We start from the raw sequence: 20986 nt of genomic DNA on the forward strand, positions 1-20986 counted from the left end.
AAAATCAAGTACAATAAAAAGCCACTTAATTACAGTAATATGAGTCAATGTGAGTCGTTACTTACCAGCCCTGCTGGTACTTGTACTGTCGCACCAATCATAGAATACCATGGTAAAATGTATTTCGGGTTTCTACCACTTTAAAAGGCTTTTATTGTGAAGGAGGCTAACCGGATGCCGTGTAGCTAATGTTTCGCTAGCTTTAACTCGGCTTGCTGGGACCAGCCTGAGATGACACACTTAGATGTACACACTCACACATTCACGGCCTCTCGCTGGGCTCCCTCGCATGTTTCTCTCTCTTTTATCGGCTAAAACAGGCTAACGGACCGCTGAACACCGCCGACCGGAACCTGGCCTCTGTTAGCCGCTTCTACGCGTCCACCGGCCGAGGAACAAAGCGGATATTCGGTTAACTGACCTCTTCATGTCGACTAGTTCTCCGTGGTTTCTGGTGGAGAGCTCATGTAAAGAAGGCTGAGATTTGCCATCACTGTGGGCGGATATTTACCTACTAGCTAACTAACATCCATCGGTGTGTCCATCCTCACTCTCCCCGGGGGTTTCCAGCAGCCATGGCCGGAGGAGGACGCGCTGCTCTCGGTCTACTCGCCCTGCTGTGTTCGCTGTTCTACCGCTGCAGCTCCTTCAACCTGGATGTGGAAAACCCGTCTGTGTTCTCTGGACCGGAGAGGAGCTACTTCGGCTTCTCCGTGGACTTCTTTCAGACCTCAAACAACTTAAAGTAAGTCAAACACGACGAGGAAGATGGACACGGAGTTAGGGCTGGGTAAGAGGACCAGCTGAATGGAGATAAACGATATAAAACTGGACGTTTTTATTGACAAAAACAATATTCAGTCAGGCCATACACAATGTAAACCCACAGTTTATAAATCTCAGTGTAGACACAACACTTATTCTCAAGATGTAGATTTTAGCTTAGTGGCAAGAAATGGCATATATCACGGTATGAATAGGTGAATGTCGACACACGATATTTATCTGGATATTTAGTAGTAAAACAACACTTGGTCATTACAAAACCTGAACTTTAAAGGCGAGTTTAAATCAAACCACACTGAAGCCCGTTTCATACCACAACAATGAAATAGGAGTCTAACACACCCAGTACTGGGCAGATTTCCCTATTAACTCTGTCTCATTGCCCAAGTTGTACAAAAACAAGCCTATATCTGCTGTAAATATCAGCCTTACTCAGCTGTAAATATCAGTCTATATCAGCTTTAGATATCAGCCCAATTCAGCTGTAAATATCAGTCTATATCAGCTTTAGATATCAGCCCAATTCAGCTGTAAATATCAGTCTATATCAGCTTTAGATATCAGCCCAATTCAGCTGTAAATATCAATCTATAGCAGCTTTAGATATCAGCCCAATTCAGCTGTAAATATCAATCTATAGCAGCTTTAGATATCAGCCCAATTCAGCTGTAAATATCAATCTATAGCAGCTTTAGATATCAGCCCAATTCAGCTGTAAATATCAATCTATAGCAGCTTTAGATATCAGCCCAATTCAGCTGTAAATATCAATCTATAGCAGCTTTAGATATCAGCCCAATTCAGCTGTAAATATCAGTCTATATCAGCTTTAGATATCAGCCCAATTCAGCTGTAAATTTAAGCCGAATTCAGCTGTAAATATCAGCCCAATTCAGATGTAAATATCAGTCTATATCAGCTTTAGATATCAGCCCAATTCAGCTTTAAATATCAGTCTATATCAGCTTTAGATATCAGCCTAATTCAGCTGTAAATATCAATCTATATCAGCTTTAGATATCAGCCTAATTCAGCTGTAAATATCAGTCTATATCAGCTTTAGATATCAGCCTAATTCAGCTGTAAATATCAGTCTAATTCAGATGTAAATATCAGTCTAATTCAGATGTAAATATCAGTCTAATTCAGATGTAAATATCAGTCTATATCAGCTTTAGATATCAGCCTAATTCAGCTGTAAATATCAGTCTAATTCAGATGTAAATATCAGTCTAATTCAGATGTAAATATCAGTCTATATCAGCTTTAGATATCAGCCCAATTCAGCTGTAAATATCAGTCTATATCAGCTTTAGATATCAGCCCAATTCAGCTGTAAATATCAGTCTATATCAGCTTTAGATATCAGCCTAATTCAGCTGTAAATATCAGCCTATATCAGCTTTAGATATCAGCCTAATTCAGCTGTAAATATCAGTCTATATCAGCTTTAGATATCAGCCTAATTCAGCTGTAAATTTAAGCCGAATTCAGCTGTAAATATCAGCCCAATTCAGATGTAAATATCAGTCTATATCAGCTTTAGATATCAGCCCAATTCAGCTGTAAATATCAATCTATATCAGCTTTAGATATCAGCCTAATTCAGCTGTAAATATCAGTCTATATCAGCTTTAGATATCAGCCTAATTCAGCTGTAAATATCAGTCTATATCAGCTTTAGATATCAGCCCAATTCAGCTGTAAATATCAATCTATAGCAGCTTTAGATATCAGCCCAATTCAGCTGTAAATATCAATCTATAGCAGCTTTAGATATCAGCCCAATTCAGCTGTAAATATCAATCTATAGCAGCTTTAGATATCAGCCCAATTCAGCTGTAAATATCAGTCTATATCAGCTTTAGATATCAGCCTAATTCAGCTGTAAATATTAGTCTAATTCAGCTGTAAATATCAGTCTAATTCAGCTGTAAATATCAGTCTATATCAGCTTTAGATATCAGCCTAATTCAGCTGTAAATATCAGTCTAATTCAGATGTAAATATCAGTCTAATTCAGATGTAAATATCAGTCTAATTCAGATGTAAATATCAGTCTATATCAGCTTTAGATATCAGCCCAATTCAGCTTTAAATATCAGTCTATATCAGCTTTAGATATCAGCCTAATTCAGCTGTAAATATCAATCTATATCAGCTTTAGATATCAGCCTAATTCAGCTGTAAATATCAGTCTATATCAGCTTTAGATATCAGCCTAATTCAGCTGTAAATATCAATCTATATCAGCTTTAGATATCAGCCTAATTCAGCTGTAAATATCAGTCTAATTCAGCTGTAAATATCAGTCTAATTCAGATGTAAATATCAGCCTAATTCAGCTGTAAATATCAGTCTAATTCAGATGTAAATATCACTCTAATTCAGATGTAAATATCAGTCTAATTCAGCTGTAAATATCAGTCTATATCAGCTTTAGATATCAGCCCAATTCAGCTGTAAATATCAGTCTATATCAGCTTTAGATATCAGCCCAATTCAGCTGTAAATATCAGTCTATATCAGCTTTAGATATCAGCCTAATTCAGCTGTAAATATCAGCCTATATCAGCTTTAGATATCAGCCTAATTCAGCTGTAAATATCAGTCTATATCAGCTTTAGATATCAGCCTAATTCAGCTGTAAATATCAGTCTATATCAGCTTTAGATATCAGCCCAATTCAGCTGTAAATATCAGTCTATATCAGCTTTAGATATCAGCCTAATTCAGCTGTAAATATCAGTCTATATCAGCTTTAGATATCAGCCTAATTCAGCTGTAAATTTAAGCCTAATTCAGCTGTAAATATCAGCCTATATCAGCTTTAGATATCAGCCTAATTCAGCTGTAAATATCAGTCTATATCAGCTTTAGATATCAGCCCAATTCAGCTGTAAATATCAATCTATAGCAGCTTTAGATATCAGCCCAATTCAGCTGTAAATATCAATCTATAGCAGCTTTAGATATCAGCCCAATTCAGCTGTAAATATCAGTCTATATCAGCTTTAGATATCAGCCCAATTCAGCTGTAAATATCAATCTATATCAGCTTTAGATATCAGCCTAATTCAGCTGTAAATATCAGTCTATATCAGCTTTAGATATCAGCCTAATTCAGCTGTAAATATCAGTCTATATCAGCTTTAGATATCAGCCTAATTCAGCTGTAAATATCAGTCTAATTCAGCTGTAAATATCAGTCTATATCAGCTTTAGATATCAGCCTAATTCAGCTGTAAATATCAGTCTATATCAGCTTTAGATATCAGCCCAATTCAGCTGTAAATATCAGTCTATATCAGCTTTAGATATCAGCCCAATTCAGCTGTAAATATCAGTCTATATCAGCTTTAGATATCAGCCTAATTCAGCTGTAAATATCAATCTATATCAGCTTTAGATATCAGCCTAATTCAGCTGTAAATATCAGTCTATATCAGCTTTAGATATCAGCCTAATTCAGCTGTAAATATCAATCTATATCAGCTTTAGATATCAGCCTAATTCAGCTGTAAATATCAGTCTAATTCAGCTGTAAATATCAGTCTATATCAGCTTTAGATATCAGCCTAATTCAGCTGTAAATATTAGTCTAATTCAGCTGTAAATATCAGTCTATATCAGCTGTAAATATCAGTCTATATCAGCTTTAGATATCAGCCTAATTCAGCTGTAAATATCAGTCTAATTCAGATGTAAATATCAGTCTAATTCAGATGTAAATATCAGTCTAATTCAGATGTAAATATCAGTCTATATCAGCTTTAGATATCAGCCTAATTCAGCTGTAAATATCAGCCCAATTCAGCTGTAAATATCAGCCCAATTCAGCTGTAAATATCAGCCCAATTCAGCTGTAAATATCAGTCTAATTCAGCTGTAAATATCAGTCTATATCAGCTGTAAATATCAGTCTATATCAGCTGTAAATATCAGCCCAATTCAGCTGTAAATATCAGCCCAATTCAGCTGTAAATATCAGTCTAATTCAGCTGTAAATATCAGTCCAATTCAGCTGTAAATATCAGCCCAATTCAGCTGTAAATATCAGCCCAATTCAGCTGTAAATATCAGTCTAATTCAGCTGTAAATATCAGTCTATATCAGCTGTAAATATCAGTCTATATCAGCTGTAAATATCAGCCCAATTCAGCTGTAAATATCAGTCTAATTCAGCCGTAGATATCAATCTATATCAGCTATAAATATCAGCCTAATTCAGCTGTTAATATCAATCTATAGCAGCTTTAGATATCAGCCCAATTCAGCTGTAAATATCAATCTATAGCAGCTTTAGATATCAGCCCAATTCAGCTGTAAATATCAATCTATAGCAGCTTTAGATATCAGCCTAATTCAGCTGTAAATATCAGCCTATATCAGCTTTAGATATCAGCCTAATTCAGCTGTAAATATCAGTCTATATCAGCTTTAGATATCAGCCCAATTCAGCTGTAGATTTAAGCCGAATTCAGCTGTAAATATCAGTCTATATCAGCTGTAAATATCAGCCCAATTCAGCTGTAAATTTAAGCCAAATTCAGCTGTCAATATCAGTCTACATCAGCTGTAAATATCAGTCTATGTCAGCTGTAAATGTCAGTCTATGTCAGCTGTAAATATCAGTCTAATTCAGCTGTAAATATCAGTCTATATCAGCTGTAAATATCAGTCTATATCAGCTGTAAATATCAGCCTAATTCAGCTGTAAATATCAGTCTATATCAGCCGTAAATATCAGCCTTATTCAGCTGTAAATATCAGCCTATATGAGCTGTAAATACAGGTCTATATCTGCTTTAAATTCAGGCCTATATTTGCTGTAAATACAGGTCTATATATGCTGTAAATACAGGTCTATATATGCTGTAAATACAGACCTGTTTCAGCTGTAAATATCAGTCTATATCAGCTGTAAATATCAGTCTATATCAGCTGTAAATATCAGTCTATATCAGCTGTAAATATCAGTCTATATTAGCTGTAAATACAGTCTATATCAGCTGTAAATACAGGCCCATATCAGCTGTAAATATCAGTCTATATCTGCTGTAAATACAGGCCTATATCAGCTGTAAATATCAGTCTATATCTGCTGTAAATACAGGCCTATATCAGCTGTAAATATCAGTCTATATCTGCTGTAAATACAGGCCTATATCAGCTGTAAATATCAGTCTATATCAGCTGTAAATATCAGTCTATATCAGCTGTAAATATCAGTCTATATCAGCCGTAAATATCAGCCTAATTCAGCTGTAAATATCAGCCTATATGAGCTGTAAATACAGGTCTATATCTGCTTCAAATTCAGGCCCATATTTGCTGTAAATACAGGTCTATATATGCTGTAAATACAGGTCTATATATGCTGTAAATACAGACCTGTTTCAGCTGTAAATATCAGTCTATATCTGCTGTAAATACAGGCCTATATCAGCTGTAAATATCAGTTAAAACACTTAGAAAGATTTGAAATGACAACAAATCAAACCAGTTATTAAGAGAAAAATCATCCAATCCTCTTTCATCTTTGGGATTTTTATGCTCACATTGATAGAGACGGTCAGTGGATAGAGTCAGACATCGAAGTGAGAGAATGGGGGAGAGACATGCAGGAACAGAGCTGCAGGTTGTACTTGAATCAAATTCGCCAGCACACATGGGGCACACCCTAACCACTCATCCATCTGTGTCTTACCATGCCATAGTTTTACTTTTTTCCTTACATTTAAAATAAAACAACCTTCAACCCAACAACTTCAAACAAGAAGCACCCAAGTTTGAGGTTGGCATGGTCTTATCTTGATTAAAACTGTTTTTTTCCATTAGTTTTCCTGATAGGGCACTTTGAGAGTGCATGTGTTTTGGCCAATCATGACATAGAATGATATTTTAGCTACTTTCTTCCTAGCCCTCATGATGTCAAACTCAGTGATAGACTTCATGAAGGCCCCAAAATATGAAGCTAAAATCATCCCCTTATGGCTGACTGCAGCATAGGTGAATGACCTCAAAAGGTTAAAGTTCCATTAGTTTGGATGGACATAACAATATTTTTACAAGAATATGTTAATCAGACCAAAATCTTGCTTTCATTGCAGTATTTCATTGCCTGGCCCCCACAGCATCTGTTAAGATAAAGCTGGCTCTTGTGTAAATGTAATTGATGACCCCTACATTAGAGCCAACATCATCTTTCAGATCTGATTGTTCCTCATCGTTGTTAAACTATCATGTTGAAAATCAATAATTTCCTTTCTGCTTCTTAATAATAGTGTCAAGTTCTAGAATAGTTAAATCTGGTGAGCTTAGCTACAAGAATGCCATTTCCATATAGTGTGATCCATTATTGTGTTTTTTCTTTTGCACTAAACTATCATGACTCCAAGCAGATAACAGAAGATTCAAGGCTTTTGAGGAAACCTTTGGGATTTGAGCCAGTCAGCCATCCCCTGGCTATGACACTGAAGCTACCAATATACCAGTTCATAGTGCAGCTTCATGTACGCCTGTCCCATGGAGGACCACAGAGGTGCAAACGTATGTAGGGATCATTGGCAAACAGGAAGTGCAGAGGGACCTGGAAAGTGCTGGTAGGAACGAGACCATGTTCCTTTTTGTCTTTAAAAGCTGCAGACCGTCCTGAACAGGGATGCACTGATCCCACATTTTTCAGACCAGGTACTTTCAGTTGTGCTTCACCAATGCAAAGTCCAGATATGAGTTAGTTAGCTTCATTCATGTTCAGATGTTACCAAACAGCAGACACTACTTTTCCTACTTCATATAATAAGAAACTAACATCGTGCTGGGAAATAGCAGCAGAATTTAGGCCTGGTATCAGTATCAGCAGATCCCTTAGTACCAGTCAGCATGGTGGAAACGCACCGTCAGAGTTCATGTATTGATCCTGAATGGGTTTAGGGCTGAATGATTTGCAAAAACAATCTAGTTGTGATTTTTTTTCCCTGATATTGTGACTTAATATACGATTGTTATTAGATCACTCAACTTATGCATTTTTCAACAAACTCAAGCAGTAAATCAATATTATAACCTACATTCAGTCAGGAACACTTATACATTTTACCATTTCATTTCAGAATGGATGTAGTCGACAGTTTGACTTGTCAGAGAAGGCTCTAGATGCTCCCTGGGTTAGTCAGCAGCTGCTTTGAGTTTCCAGGGAGCACATGACTAGAAACCCCATATGGATGGACACATAAATGACAATGTGTACTAAAAAAAGTGAAATTATTTCAGAAAAAATTAATCCATAGTAGCATGAATCTGAATATGAGGATACAACAAGCTTTAAGCTATAAAGGAGGCGGCTGGGGTGGAGGAGGTTTAACTTGTAAAGCTGCTGCTGCTGCAAAAATAATGTATCAAACTGCTATTTTGACATATCTCAAGTTTAAGGAATATTGCAACTTCTGTGATTTGTAAATTGCAGCAAGCCATATTGCGATTTAATCTAATTTGCAATTAACTGCCCAGCCCTAAATGGGTTAAATTCCAGCCCTGTAACTAAGGCGGTTTAACTCATAAATAGAGGATAAAATTAAGCAGCTAAAGTTGTGAAACAAAGGAATAGAGTGATGTAATGCAGCCAGGGTCATGTTCAGTTTTATTTTCTTGCAGTTGTGTAAGAGTTTTTAAAGAGAAATGTGTCCCCTGGAGAGACATTTCCAAGGTACGGATGTCAGTAATTTACCCATCATCAGTCTTTGTATCCCTGTGACACCACTGTAGTTTTCCTGCTCTTGTTTCCTGCTGACTGTCTGTTTAAATGATTCAACCACAGCTGGTACAGGACGGCCTTCAATCTGACTTTACATCTATTTTATTTCAAATGATTAACAGTCATAAAGACTGACTTTAACACGTTTATAGAAGAGTAAAGGGTCATGTAAGTGCTCAGGTACTGTTAACACTGTGATCAGGATCTACCTGGAGATGTTTCAGGGATCTCCTCTAGAGGATCACATCAGCAGGGGATGATTCTGAGTAGGGCGGGGCAATGAATCACAAATTAGATTAAATCACAGTTTGGCCTGCTGCAGAGTACAAACCACTAAAGTTGTAATGTTTCTTTAACTTGAAATGTGTCAAAAGTCCAGTTTAATACTTTACTCCAGTAGAGATTTTATACACATTTGCTAACATTCAAGTTTTTTTAGAATAAAAATTCCTGCTTTACTAATGTTTATGTTTACCAATGTTTATGTTCTTACTAATGTTCAAGTTTTTCTTATTTTAAACAAGATTGACGTAAAAATTATCCCCTTTAATGTAGCGATTGGTATCGAATTTGCCATATGAGCCAAAATAATCACAATTATATATTTGTTTAAAATCCCTTTGCTCTAGTATATTCTGTCTTATATTGTGTAGGTTATAATATAAAGTGTTTTTTTGCTGTATTTATTGAAGAATATAAGATGAGTGAAATGAGATGTTAAGGAGCAGAGGTGGACTTATTTCACATCACTGTGGCTGCAGGGAGACACGGCTTAACTAAGGTGTGCTGAAAAGGTAATACAGGCACATCTCAAAAGATGAGATTATCATGAAAAAGTTGAATATTTTTGTCTCATTTCAGAAAGGTAAACCCATATATTATAGTTGTGGGAGAAAAAATCAATACAGCATAGTGTCGCGATATTTTGTCTGGTGATATGTCGTATCGTCTCATCTACCAAGTATCGATGTTTTCAAATTAATTGCTAATATGAACTGAAGTCTATGATAATGGAAAAATAAAATCAATAGTTTGAGGTTGGCAGAGGTGACGGTTATAGAGCAGGAGAAAGTTAGTACAGCAATCATGGCAGCACCAGAGGAAGGACATTAGGAATGCAGGCAGGGCACGAATGAGATGGACATGACACATGAGGTTTGTGAGAAGTGCTGCATGACAATAAAATACTGCAGAAATACAACAAACATGAGGACAAGACTAGTGCTGAATCAGCTAAACAGTTGAAGAAAGTATAGATCACAATGTATCGCAATATAGGGTATGCAATACTCACTGTATCACAAACTGTTTAAAATCATAAAAAATATCAAACCGTGGCCAAGTATCGTGATAATATGTTATCATGGGGCCACTAGTGATTCCCACCCCTAATATATTATATAGACTTGTAACACATAGAGTGAAACATTTCAAGCTGCATGAAGGTTATGTGGCTGGATCTGTTATTGATGTGTGAAACTCTGGGTGCATGTGAGTTGTTGTTTTTTATCACTTATACGTTGTCTGGGACCTTATTCTATGCAGCACTTGGAGTCCACGACACATTTCCCTGAGGTGACCATAAAGCGTATTGGATCATGTCATATCATATTGTCACATATCGTCAAATCAAGCAAGAATTTATTTTAAAGCTTAGTTGTGAACATTAACGGTTAATATCAGTAAATGATGCTAACATGATTATAAGTAAAAGGGAAAATCTGTGGACAATTATTAAAGCTGAAAACGAATAATTAATAGAAGATGAGACTAAAACAATGAAGGATGGCCAGAAGAGGACATGAGAAAAAGCTTTATGAATGGTGAAATCCATTTAGAGCATTAAAGTTAATCAAAGATGAGGTAAAAATAAATGAAAACGTTTGGATGATCACGTTCCTCTCGTTTCTTCTTTCCAGGTCAGACGTTCTGATCGGCGCTCCTCGGGCGAACACATCATCTCCCAGCAGCGTCGTGGAGCGAGGGGTGGTGTACAGCTGTCCCTGGGCTTCTTCTTCTTCCTGCCAGGAGCTGCTGTTTGACAACACAGGTACCAAAACCCCCCTCTGTTTTCCTTTTATTCAGACAGCGGGCTAATGTCTTGATGGGAGGGAGAATCAGAGCTCGGAGCTGTTTCCTTCTCCTGGTGTGTTTTTGGGTTTCTCTGAGGTATCAGGGTTCAGACTGCTGGGGATGGGATGGGGGTCAGTAGAGGCTCTATGGGACATTTTTACCCAGCGGCCCCTAATAGGTTAATCTGTCCTGCCTCAGCTGCTGTGCTGAATGAACCACAACAAGCCCAGTCGTGGGTATTATGGGAGAATGTCCACTCTGTGCCAGGAATAAGATTTATTCAGAGTGTAAATCTGTAAACTGCTGCTGCAGCCACATGAACACAGCTCTGACTGAAATACATTTATCTATGGACAGAAACAAGGCGATCACATAGCTGAATGTGTGGTAACATGTGGGATTAAAGGAAAAATTAAACTTAATGGGGGTTATTTTATTTATTCTTTTATTTTTCAGCTATCAATCATTTGATCTGCGAGGAAGAAGCAAACTTGATTTTGTTGACTTTTTAAAAGTGTCTCCTCTCCTCCTGTTTTTACTGAGACTTGAGGATCTGTTGGACTTATTCTTGACTCTAAAACATCTCTTTCTAATCATTGATCTCTGTTCTTGTGAAATTACTGCCTGCAGAAGATCAAACCTTATAAGGAGCTCATTATGAGCGTCCTATCTGTGGATGCCTGTAATCATCGGAGGGTTGGACACGTGTGGGCGGCTGGTGAATCAGTAGAGGATCAGACGTGTTTTGAAAGAACACCTCTCAAATGAACTGCTCCCAGCTGCTGATTATCTGATTTCAGTTTTTCAGATGAAGAAGCAAACCGCACACAGAGCTTTAAAGCAGCCCAGCAGCACGCTCCTGTAGGGTTGAAAGAGAGAGATGTCTGAGTCTATCTCTGAGATCAGAAACAGGCTGAGGCTCCGCTGTGATGAAGGTGTTCTGGTTTGACTTAGATTGATCTGCTCATCAGGCTAATCAAGTGTAAATGATTTGATCTTTCCTAATGACATTAAGCTCTTTAGGCCAATTTATTAAAGGAGCTTCATTTTAGTTTGTGAGGATCTCACACTCTATTTAAACAACACAGCAGGATTTATGTAGGTTTGGCCATTCGGCTACCAACAGTGATTCTTGATGCGTTGTGTTGAGTCATCTGTGTGTGTTCTGAAAGCAGTTTTAGGTCAAGGTCAGGTCAGGTTTTTCCGTCAAGCAGTCTGGGTCAGGTTGGTGCAGATTGGTACATGTTTGCTTGTTTCCATTACCCAAAGTTGGAAAGAGGGAGAGCAGGTGGCCTAGTGGTTAAAGGCGCTCCCCCCGTACGCGGGCGGCCTGGGTTCGAATCCAGCCCGAGGCCCCCCACCACATGTCCCTCCCCCACCCTTGACCCCGCCTCTGACTCCATCCACTGTCCTCCTCTATTTAATAAAAGCACAAAAAGCCCAAAAATTAATCTTAAAAAAAGTTGGAAAGAGGTCCCAAATATCAAATAACATAACAGCATATACTGTGACTCTTTTTGGCACCCTTCTTTAGGATCACCACGCTTACTGATCTGTCCCCAAAGGGTGGAGCAACATGACTGCTAGGGATGGGCGATATGGACAAAAAAATGTATCACAATATTTTGCTGTATTTATTGCGATAACGATATTAGTCATGATTAAAAAAATTAGCACCATTCAATACAGTCATTGTGGCTAGGTAAAATGTATCAAATTGGCTGCTTTACTACACCAGCTACAAATAAATAAAGATTTATCATTATATCTTTAGTTATATAAATAAATAGATATCAATTCATGTTGGGATATTTTAGTAAAAAAAACAAAACTATGTTGCTTCTACTTTTAAGAGATTCAAAGAGAAATTTAGTTGGAAATAGTACAAAGAATGTTCCAACTTGGCAGATTATTAAAAATTTTAGTGTTAGCGTTAAAAATTGACCCCAAACTCGAAGTATTTACAGCACTATTTGACCTCATGTGGCCCATCCTGGATAAGTCCAGTTTGCCTCTATCTTTAGTGTTTAAATGTAAAATACAGTCTGATATCCTCTTTTAAGTTCTGGAGGCAGAGCTGCCAGGCTCCACCATGTTTGTTTTTACACAGATAAGTCACTTAATGCAAGTCCAAGTTAAAACTCTTGTTGTTAAATTAATAAAAACAAGTTAATTTGATACATTATTTTTTAACTAAGTTTGATTCAGTCCATGATGTATAATTAGACTGAAGCTTATAATGTGGTCGTAGTAGTAATGCTCACATTTTCAGATATAGTGCATACAGTGTGGTGCTTTAATGTTTATCTGTCCCTCCACCATACACTTCTGTGTCTGTCTGTGAGGTGTGTACTAAAGACACACACCTGTGCTCTTTAATTAAAAGACAAAACCCACAGCGCTGATAAAAAATGAACATGCACCATGTTATCTATCATTTTATGTACATTCTGTGTTGTTGTAAATGTTACATTATGCTAACCTTATAGAAAATATACATGAGATGTGAGTTTAGTACTCATATATTTCTAAATATTAGACTAAGCGCTCCGTTATTTCCTCGAGTAAATGGTGGGGCCGTGTGTATTTGCGCGGCTGTAGGAATAGGGGATTGTAGAATAAAGCACACTGTGCAAATTACCGTTGTCTGCTCCTCGTCTGATTTCCTCTGACCAAACCATTTCCAGATAATGGAGGTAGCTCCTCGTTTAACAAACTCACCCTCTGTTTCAACTCCGCCTTCGGCCATGTTTGTTATGTCTCTGCATAACAAGGTTACGAGTGTGTCGCAGTTGATGACGTACGTATGCGCGATCAGTCATAGTTTATGGTTATTATCGTTGAATGCCGTTTTCTCATCGTGGAATTTTTTTTTTTTCGCGGTATATCGCAAACGATAGGATATCGCCCATTCCTAATGACCACTCAACATGACTGTCAGGGGAGAAACAGGCTCATCTCAGCCTAAATTAGGGACTTCACAGAGATCTGTACTGTCCCCACACATGTGGGCCTGACATCATACCAACCTGGTTTTGAGAACATGAAGCAGAGCCTGAAGACTCACTTCAGCCTGGTTCATCCTTGATGGATCCATCTATCCCACCATTTTTTTATACCGCTTATCCCATTCGGGGTCATGGGGGGTGGAGCCTATCCCAGCTGTCATTGGGCGAGAGGCGGGGTACACTCTGGACTGGTTCCTTAATGAATGTGAAAGTGAATTAATTTGAGGTTTTGTGATTATGAAGCTTTAGATCAGCTGTTTCTCTGTGCTTCAGTGATGCCATCATTATTTTACTTCGTTAATCAGTGGTTGTTAAATCTGTCAACAATCTGGTGTTATATTGGGGTCGTATTTTCAAATAGGATCGATGTACCCAGGACTTCTGACTTAATCTAGTACATTTTAACCCGAGTTAAAGCTTCATGTTATTTTTGGCGTGACAAACTCTCATGCTACATCTCTCAGCTGTCATATTCTGTGGTATAAACTGTTATAACGTCAGATATACGTTCACTTCATGAAGTGCTCACCAAAATAAATGCTGTATTAAACCAAATAGAAATGCTTAATTTTGAAAGGCTACTTTAGTTAATCTGTGATAAATATAGAGCTGGGCAATTAATCCAAAACTAATCCAAACGGACATTTGGTGCTTTTAATTGACATAAACCTGCCATGTCAATTATTTCAATAATTCTCTCTCCACTAAAGCATCACCACCTTAAAAACAAACTACTGGCTGTGTAGTCATGTGACAGGAAGCCAGGTGTCTCAGGGCACGTATCCTGCTGGGAAAACCCAAGAGAAGAAGTAGTTGCAGTCATGTGACACCATCCCGTTGTTTATTTGTGTGTTCCTTTCAGTTATTTGTTTTAAATTATGCAAATATTTATAGAACAAATAGAGTCAGAGTTTGGGGGTGGAATAATCATTCATTAACCGTAATCAAGGTAAAAAGTTTCATTAATTGTGACTGAGATTTTTGCCATAACTGCCCAACCCTAGATAAATATCAGTGATTCACAACTTTTTGGTCTATCTCCTGTAAACTGTTAATAAGACCTCACGGTGTTATATATACATCTATAAAACATAATCCTTTATCACTGTTATCTTAGATATTAGTTTACCGTCTGGTTGCTCTGCTGAAATGTAAGGTCTTAGTTTTCCTCTAAGGCCAGAGGAAGGCGTATGGAGGGGGGTTCAGATTAGATTCATCACTAACTGAATCTACTGTATCTACTGTAATAGTCTTGTGTCTTTGTTAATGCACCGTTATGACTGAGAACATTTCTATTAACAGATTCTATCAGCTGAGGATCTGGACCGACCACCGTTAACATCTTTAAGTTGTAATTATTAAAATGACGGCACTTTTCAGCTGAAGTAATGCGGTTTACTGTTTTCTGAAACCAACACTACTGCTCATTTTCTCTGAAAGATAAAAACTTTAAATACATGAAAACCAGTCTCTGGATCCTCGATCGCAGCACGTAGAAAAATACATTAAAATTTTAAAAAGTAACACTTCTTGTGAAAAACATGCATGCCTTGTGTTACGATAGGTTTAGGGTCTTTCTCTTTCTCACTTTTCTTTTACCCTGAAACTATGAGCTGGTATTAAACAAAGATGCAGCACCTGTGTTGTAAATATATGTTGAGTAAAGTCTGGGAAATAAGGACCACAAATCCCAGCAACACAGGTCGTTGTTGGAGACGTCACTTCCTGTCTGTGTGTATGAAGACCTGTTGATTGTGGAATTGGGGAAACCTGTACAGAGAGTGGGGATTCGCAGCCGCTGCAGAGCCATGACAGAGATGCCGTAAAGAACCCGTCTTTACTTTTACATCTGATGAACTTTGTCCTTACAAAATGTGAAGGCATATAGTTTGGCCCACACCGTGCTCACCTATTAGCATGAGTTTAGCCCGTGTGTTTTTAAACCGGCACCACCGTTTCCACCATCTCTCCACCACAAGACAAAACCTGGACGAAACCAACCAGACGGGGCTGGCAGCTCGTGGGAGCTGAAGACTGTGCTCGTCAGGTAAAAGAGGAAGGACGCTGTGGTCGAGGTCCACACTTCATGCCAGGTACACACAGCTGCCATTCATTCACCTCTGGTTTACTGCTCAGCTCATAGTTGAGTTTTCTAGTTTTCTCATGTTTGGGTGCAGAGACCTCAACTTCATTAATTGGGGTTGTCTAAATCACATTCATAACACTTGCATGAAATCATTGATGGACAGGCGTTGCACATCCCACTGTTTGTGTCATTTATTATTATTTTTTGTTTGTTTTTTTGTTTTATTTTTTTAGAATTTATTTTTTTGCTTTATCGTGCCTTTATTTGAGATAGGAGGACAGTGGATAGACTTTTAATCGTTAAGATTAAATGTCAGTGATGTCCATAGATTGAGCCAGTTGGAGCCGGTTCTCGATTCCCATCCCTACTTTTTAGAGATCTGGATTATTTGTCTCAGCTCAGTGATAAAGGTCAGCTCTTCGTTTGTGCCAGTTTGACTTTCTATGTCTTTGCGTTAACGACAAAGATGTTTCTGTCACAGAAAGAGCCAGCTCTTAGAACCAGCTCTTCTCACTGATAAAGAAGAATTCAAATGAGATACCACCCTGAACCCTCCTCCTGCTTCTGTCTCCTTCATTTCTGTTCTTTAAAAACTCAGAACAGTCACTTTCTTCTCTCTAATCGGTGTTTAGGAACATGAAGAGAGTAGAAGTCGAGCTGTGGACGAGCCCACACATCTCCAGCTCCACAAACATTCCTGAATGTGTCCTGACATGAGATAAGAGCAGCCGGCTGAGCTAAAGCTTTATTATCTCATCACTAACACACAGTTAGAGTTCAGTGAGAAAGCTGCTGCTCTCTGCTGTAAATCCTCCTGTACCTTCACACGCTGATGGCCTGATTTAGTCTTTTTTGGTTCCTCATGTTTGGAGGTTTGGGGTTTATACTCATCCACACCTCTATAGCTGGTGTTTTTCTCTCTACAGCCCGTTTGCTCTGGTCTGAATCATGGATCAGGTTGTTCCACTGTTTCGTTATAACCTTGAGTTTAGTCTGTGTTCACATTGGGACTTTTAGCAGACAGAAAATATGAGATATGATGAGAATGCCTCCAATTGGTCAGAATTTCTCACAGTTTATAGTTACACAAGAATGAAATGTTTTTGTAACCTGGGATAAAAACACATGAAATAAACGATTCTGAGTCTTAAATAAAAAGAACTGAAAGAGGATCAAACCGAGGCATGACGGTTTCCAGAGTCCACTAAACCACAGCAGGAACTGACGTTTAACAGGAGAGATGATGGGACAGTGCTTTCTTTCTGTTTTCTTGTTGTGGAAGTTTCTGGTTAAAAATCCAACTAGTGATCTAAAGTTTTCAGTTCTCTCAGACGTTACAATGACAGAGCTTTTTAGAACGCTGTATCTGAGGTGTCAAAGTGCTGAGACTGTGTGAGGATCAGTGGAGAGGCTGTTTGTTTCTTTGTGTTGAGCCTGTTTGGTATTCAGTGGGCGACCTCAGCCATGAAAGCAGGAAATAACAAACACACCACAGTCCAACAGCAATGCCCTGCCCCCATCAAACACAGAGACAGAGCGGCACAGGAGCCTGTAGATGTCGCACTGTGTAGAGGAGTTCCTCCTTCACCTTCTCTTCATAGACATAGAAGTGAGGATGATGAAGATGCTTTTTTATTTTGAAATATTCAGATTAGAAACTGTGGATGCCTTAATCGCTGGTAGGATCAGCTGATGCTCAGCCTGTCCTCGTGGGCTGTGTTTATCTATTTCAGCTCTTTATATTACTGATCTTAACCCTTTAGTGCTCCAGTGTGGCTCCACTGTAAGGTCTGCCTTCCCCCCTCGCCTTCTCCATCAAACAGCAGTCCTTGTACCGGGATCTAACAAGGTAGAGATGCAGACACATGGATCAGATTCTATTAACGTGAATCTTTGGCTAACGGCCTGTGATGATTATGTGTAGGGTAAAAAGGCTCTCAGGTATGCTGCTCCTGAAGCCTGGACTCTTCTGGAGGAAAATGTTTGCCTTGAAGAGCTGACCTCTTTAAATTGTTTTAGAAGTAGATTGAAGGCATTGGAGGAGGATGCAACAGGATGTAGATGTTTTGACTTACTGACTTTCTGATCTGTGACTCTGGATTGGTTGATCTGTGTTTTGTAGAGTTAATTGTTCAGCTACCAGTCTTGGCCAGGACACTTTTGTAAAGGAGATTCTTAACCTCAATAAATCTGCATAGAAAAATAGAATAATAAAGTGGAGTTTGCCTTTTTAATACCATGTGTTAAAAAGAGGCTGGCCCCTTGGGTAAAAGACGTTTTGGTGAATCATGCCAGCAGCTGATCAGTCTGATGTGCTGACTTCCTGTTGTCAGGTGTTCAGCTGGAGAGAGAGGTGTGATAAAGTTTTTATCTAACTGCTGTGCAGTTAAAGTTGTGGGGATATCAAAATCAGAGGCATTGTTTTTCGTCTAAGATGCGCTGCATCATGTTTAAGGTGCTAATCCATCAGGTCGAGATGTCCTGCTGCAGTCTTTTTGTTGTCATTCCGGACCGAACCGTCACAACCTGCAGGTGTGAGAAGGCAAGAGGAGAACAACTGGAGTGTGCTCTTATCGTCCAGGTGCAGCCACATCCAAGATGCTGCACTAGCCTAACCCTAACCCTAACCCTAACCCTAACCGTAACCGTAACCCTAACCGGCTGGTGGATGTGTGCAGCAAAACGGTATCAGACCTTTAAGGGTGTTACAGTTTTTTGACTGGTCCTTAACTGTGACGGGGGATGGGCGATTATGGCAAAAATCAAAACCATAATTGACTGAACTCTTGACCTTGATTATGATTAATGAATCGTTATTCCACCCCAAACCTCATCCTCTGTTTGTTCTGAAAATCTTTTTTGTAAAAAGTCAAATTTTCTAAGAAAAGTAGAAAATCAACAACTTGTATTTCTTGCTAACAAAATACATTTTTTCTATACTGTTGTATAAAAAGTAAAAAATAACTTTGCTGCTCACATTGCACAGTCAGCTCTGTGTTTGAGTTTTAGTGGACTGAATGGGGACGAGCGCATAACTAGTACTTCTTTTTCTGTTAGGTTTACAGCAGGCTACATGCCTTACAACACCCGGCTACCTATCCCATGACTACACAGCCAGTAGTTTGTTTTTAAGGGGGTGGTGCATTAGTAGAGAGAATTCCAGGGGAAAAAATTGAAATAAATGACACAGCAGGTTTACGTTGGTCATACGCTCTAAATGTTGTTTTCAATTAATTTTGATAACTACAAGGACTTTCTTAAATTAAAGAATGACAAAGCTTCCTGCCAGGGAAAACTCGTTGACAGCCTCTACTTCAGTCGTTCAGCAAAGCTAAAGAATACAGCAGAGACCATCCAAAGGTAAGGAGCTGAACAGGAAAATCATTGAATTTACATCAGCCTTTCAGCGTGGTAGAATATACGGGCTTCTGCAGGCTAATGATGCATTTAAAGCCCCGCTACGTTATTCCTAGCAGGCGCTTACAGCCTTACCTGAACTGCAAAACTACATTTCCAGTCAAGTAGAGAAGCTCCTCATTAAAGCTGGACATGTTAGCTTCACCACGGATATATGGACATAAAGTGTTCATCCTGTTAGCATGTTGAGCCTCACTGTCTCAGTGGATATGAGGATTTCACTCTGAAAAAGGAGTGCTCTCACTCACAGGAGTGCTCCGGTTCTCACTTTTAATAACATGTTTTGGATATGGAAAATAGAGATAAAGAACATGCATGTTGTGCTACGTGACAGTGTGTGAAACATGGCAAAAGTAATGATGGACTTCTGTGTGCCAGGTCTCCTGTGGATAGTGCTCTGGCTGTGCACGGTGCTCTGTCTGCAGCAGTGGAGATGTGGGTGTCACTGTGTTGTTACAGAGCTGTTTACAGTGAAATGCCCATTAAACTTGGTTGCTTAATTAGTTTGGGTTGTTTAAATCAGAATCAGAACTACTTCAGTTGAAGTTTTATTTTTGTTGTTCATCTTGAGTCTCAAAAATTTAAAATCATATTTAAGCTCTAAGCTCTGAACTATAGCTAGATTTTTTCCATTAAGCATCTGTCTGTTTGTTGTTGTTGTTGTTATTTAACGGAATTTGTCAGGAGTATCTCAGGGAGCCATCCTGCAAACTGGCTGAGTAATAAGGAGAATCAATCTGAATTTAGATGCTATTTCTTTTTTTAGGTTATTTTGTTGCTGTTTATTGCCCTCAAAGATGCAGATGACTTTGGCTGTACTGTTAAAAATACATGTAGCATGTAATGCACATGTAACCCAGGGACATTACTGGAAGTTTTTCATTAGTGTATAGCTGCATTTGAAAAAAAACAAAAAACAATACATCCTCCATTTATTTTTGGTCAGCCCTACATATGGGTCTGTATCTGTGACTGACTGACTGAGTGACGGTACTTTCAGAGCTGTACATACGGAGTTGCGCTAGTTGAACTTAGTAGTGAATGTTTACATGTTTTGTTCAATAAAAACATGAAAAATCTCTCCTTTTTTTTGCGGTATTAGTTTAAGCAGATTGTGTTTGTCTATTGTTGTGAATTAGATGAAGATCAGAACACATTTTATGAGCAATTAATGCTCATAAAAATCCAAGAAATCTCAAAGGGTTCACATACTTTTTCTAGCGACTGTATGTTCACATGGGCATGAAAATAATTATTAGAAATTGTCAGCAGGTCATTTGTGTATTGCTACTTCTTACTGAATCAACATCAAAGCATTTAGATCAATATCGAATCGTTATCGAATTGAATCGCAACCTAAAGAATCGAAATTGAATTGAATCATGAGGTTCTTAGCTATACCCAGCCCTAATCACAATAAGTTCATGTCATCCTTCTTGAATTGCCAAAAGTCTGAGCCTCTTTAAACACATCAGAATAGTAATCGTAATAGTTTTTGGACTTGCTAATTAGCATTTGCCTTGCCGATTTTAACGCAGATTTCAATTTTGTATCAACATTTTTGACTAACAGGACCTAGTATAAGGAGTTTGGTGGGGTTTTTTATCACTGCTACTCTGACCAAGGCTGAGGAGGATTACTGTTCAGCAGCAGAAGTTAATAGGGGTCTATGCTACTAAACAGCTGATGGAGTTTTTCCACCATTCAAAGGTAGGCTGGCTGCATTTTAGTTTAATGTTTCATAAACTAGAATACAGTGAAGAACTAACTTTTTGATCAATCTGTCAGCTCCTCTCGTCTCATCTCTGTAACAGAAAGTAATCTACTTTTCCTCAGAGTTTTTTAGGGGTGCACCGATTG

At 38.4% G+C, this 20986-nt stretch overlaps 1 protein-coding gene across 1 annotated transcript in view; it reads left to right on the forward strand.

Annotated features, from left to right (window-relative positions):
- Window positions 1-225: 225 nt before the first annotated feature.
- The window catches only part of itgav (integrin, alpha V), a 95421-nt gene continuing 74660 nt past the window's right edge, over window positions 226-20986 (forward strand). Inside the window, exons 1-2 of the mRNA XM_041807313.1 lie at window positions 226-745; window positions 10462-10592. Coding sequence (XP_041663247.1) covers window positions 576-745; window positions 10462-10592 — 301 coding nt within the window. The 5' untranslated portion in view covers window positions 226-575. The remainder of the gene's footprint in view (window positions 746-10461; window positions 10593-20986) is intronic.

This window comes from Cheilinus undulatus, linkage group 15, assembly GCF_018320785.1.
Source record: "Cheilinus undulatus linkage group 15, ASM1832078v1, whole genome shotgun sequence".
Lineage (NCBI taxonomy): Eukaryota > Metazoa > Chordata > Actinopteri > Labriformes > Labridae > Cheilinus > Cheilinus undulatus.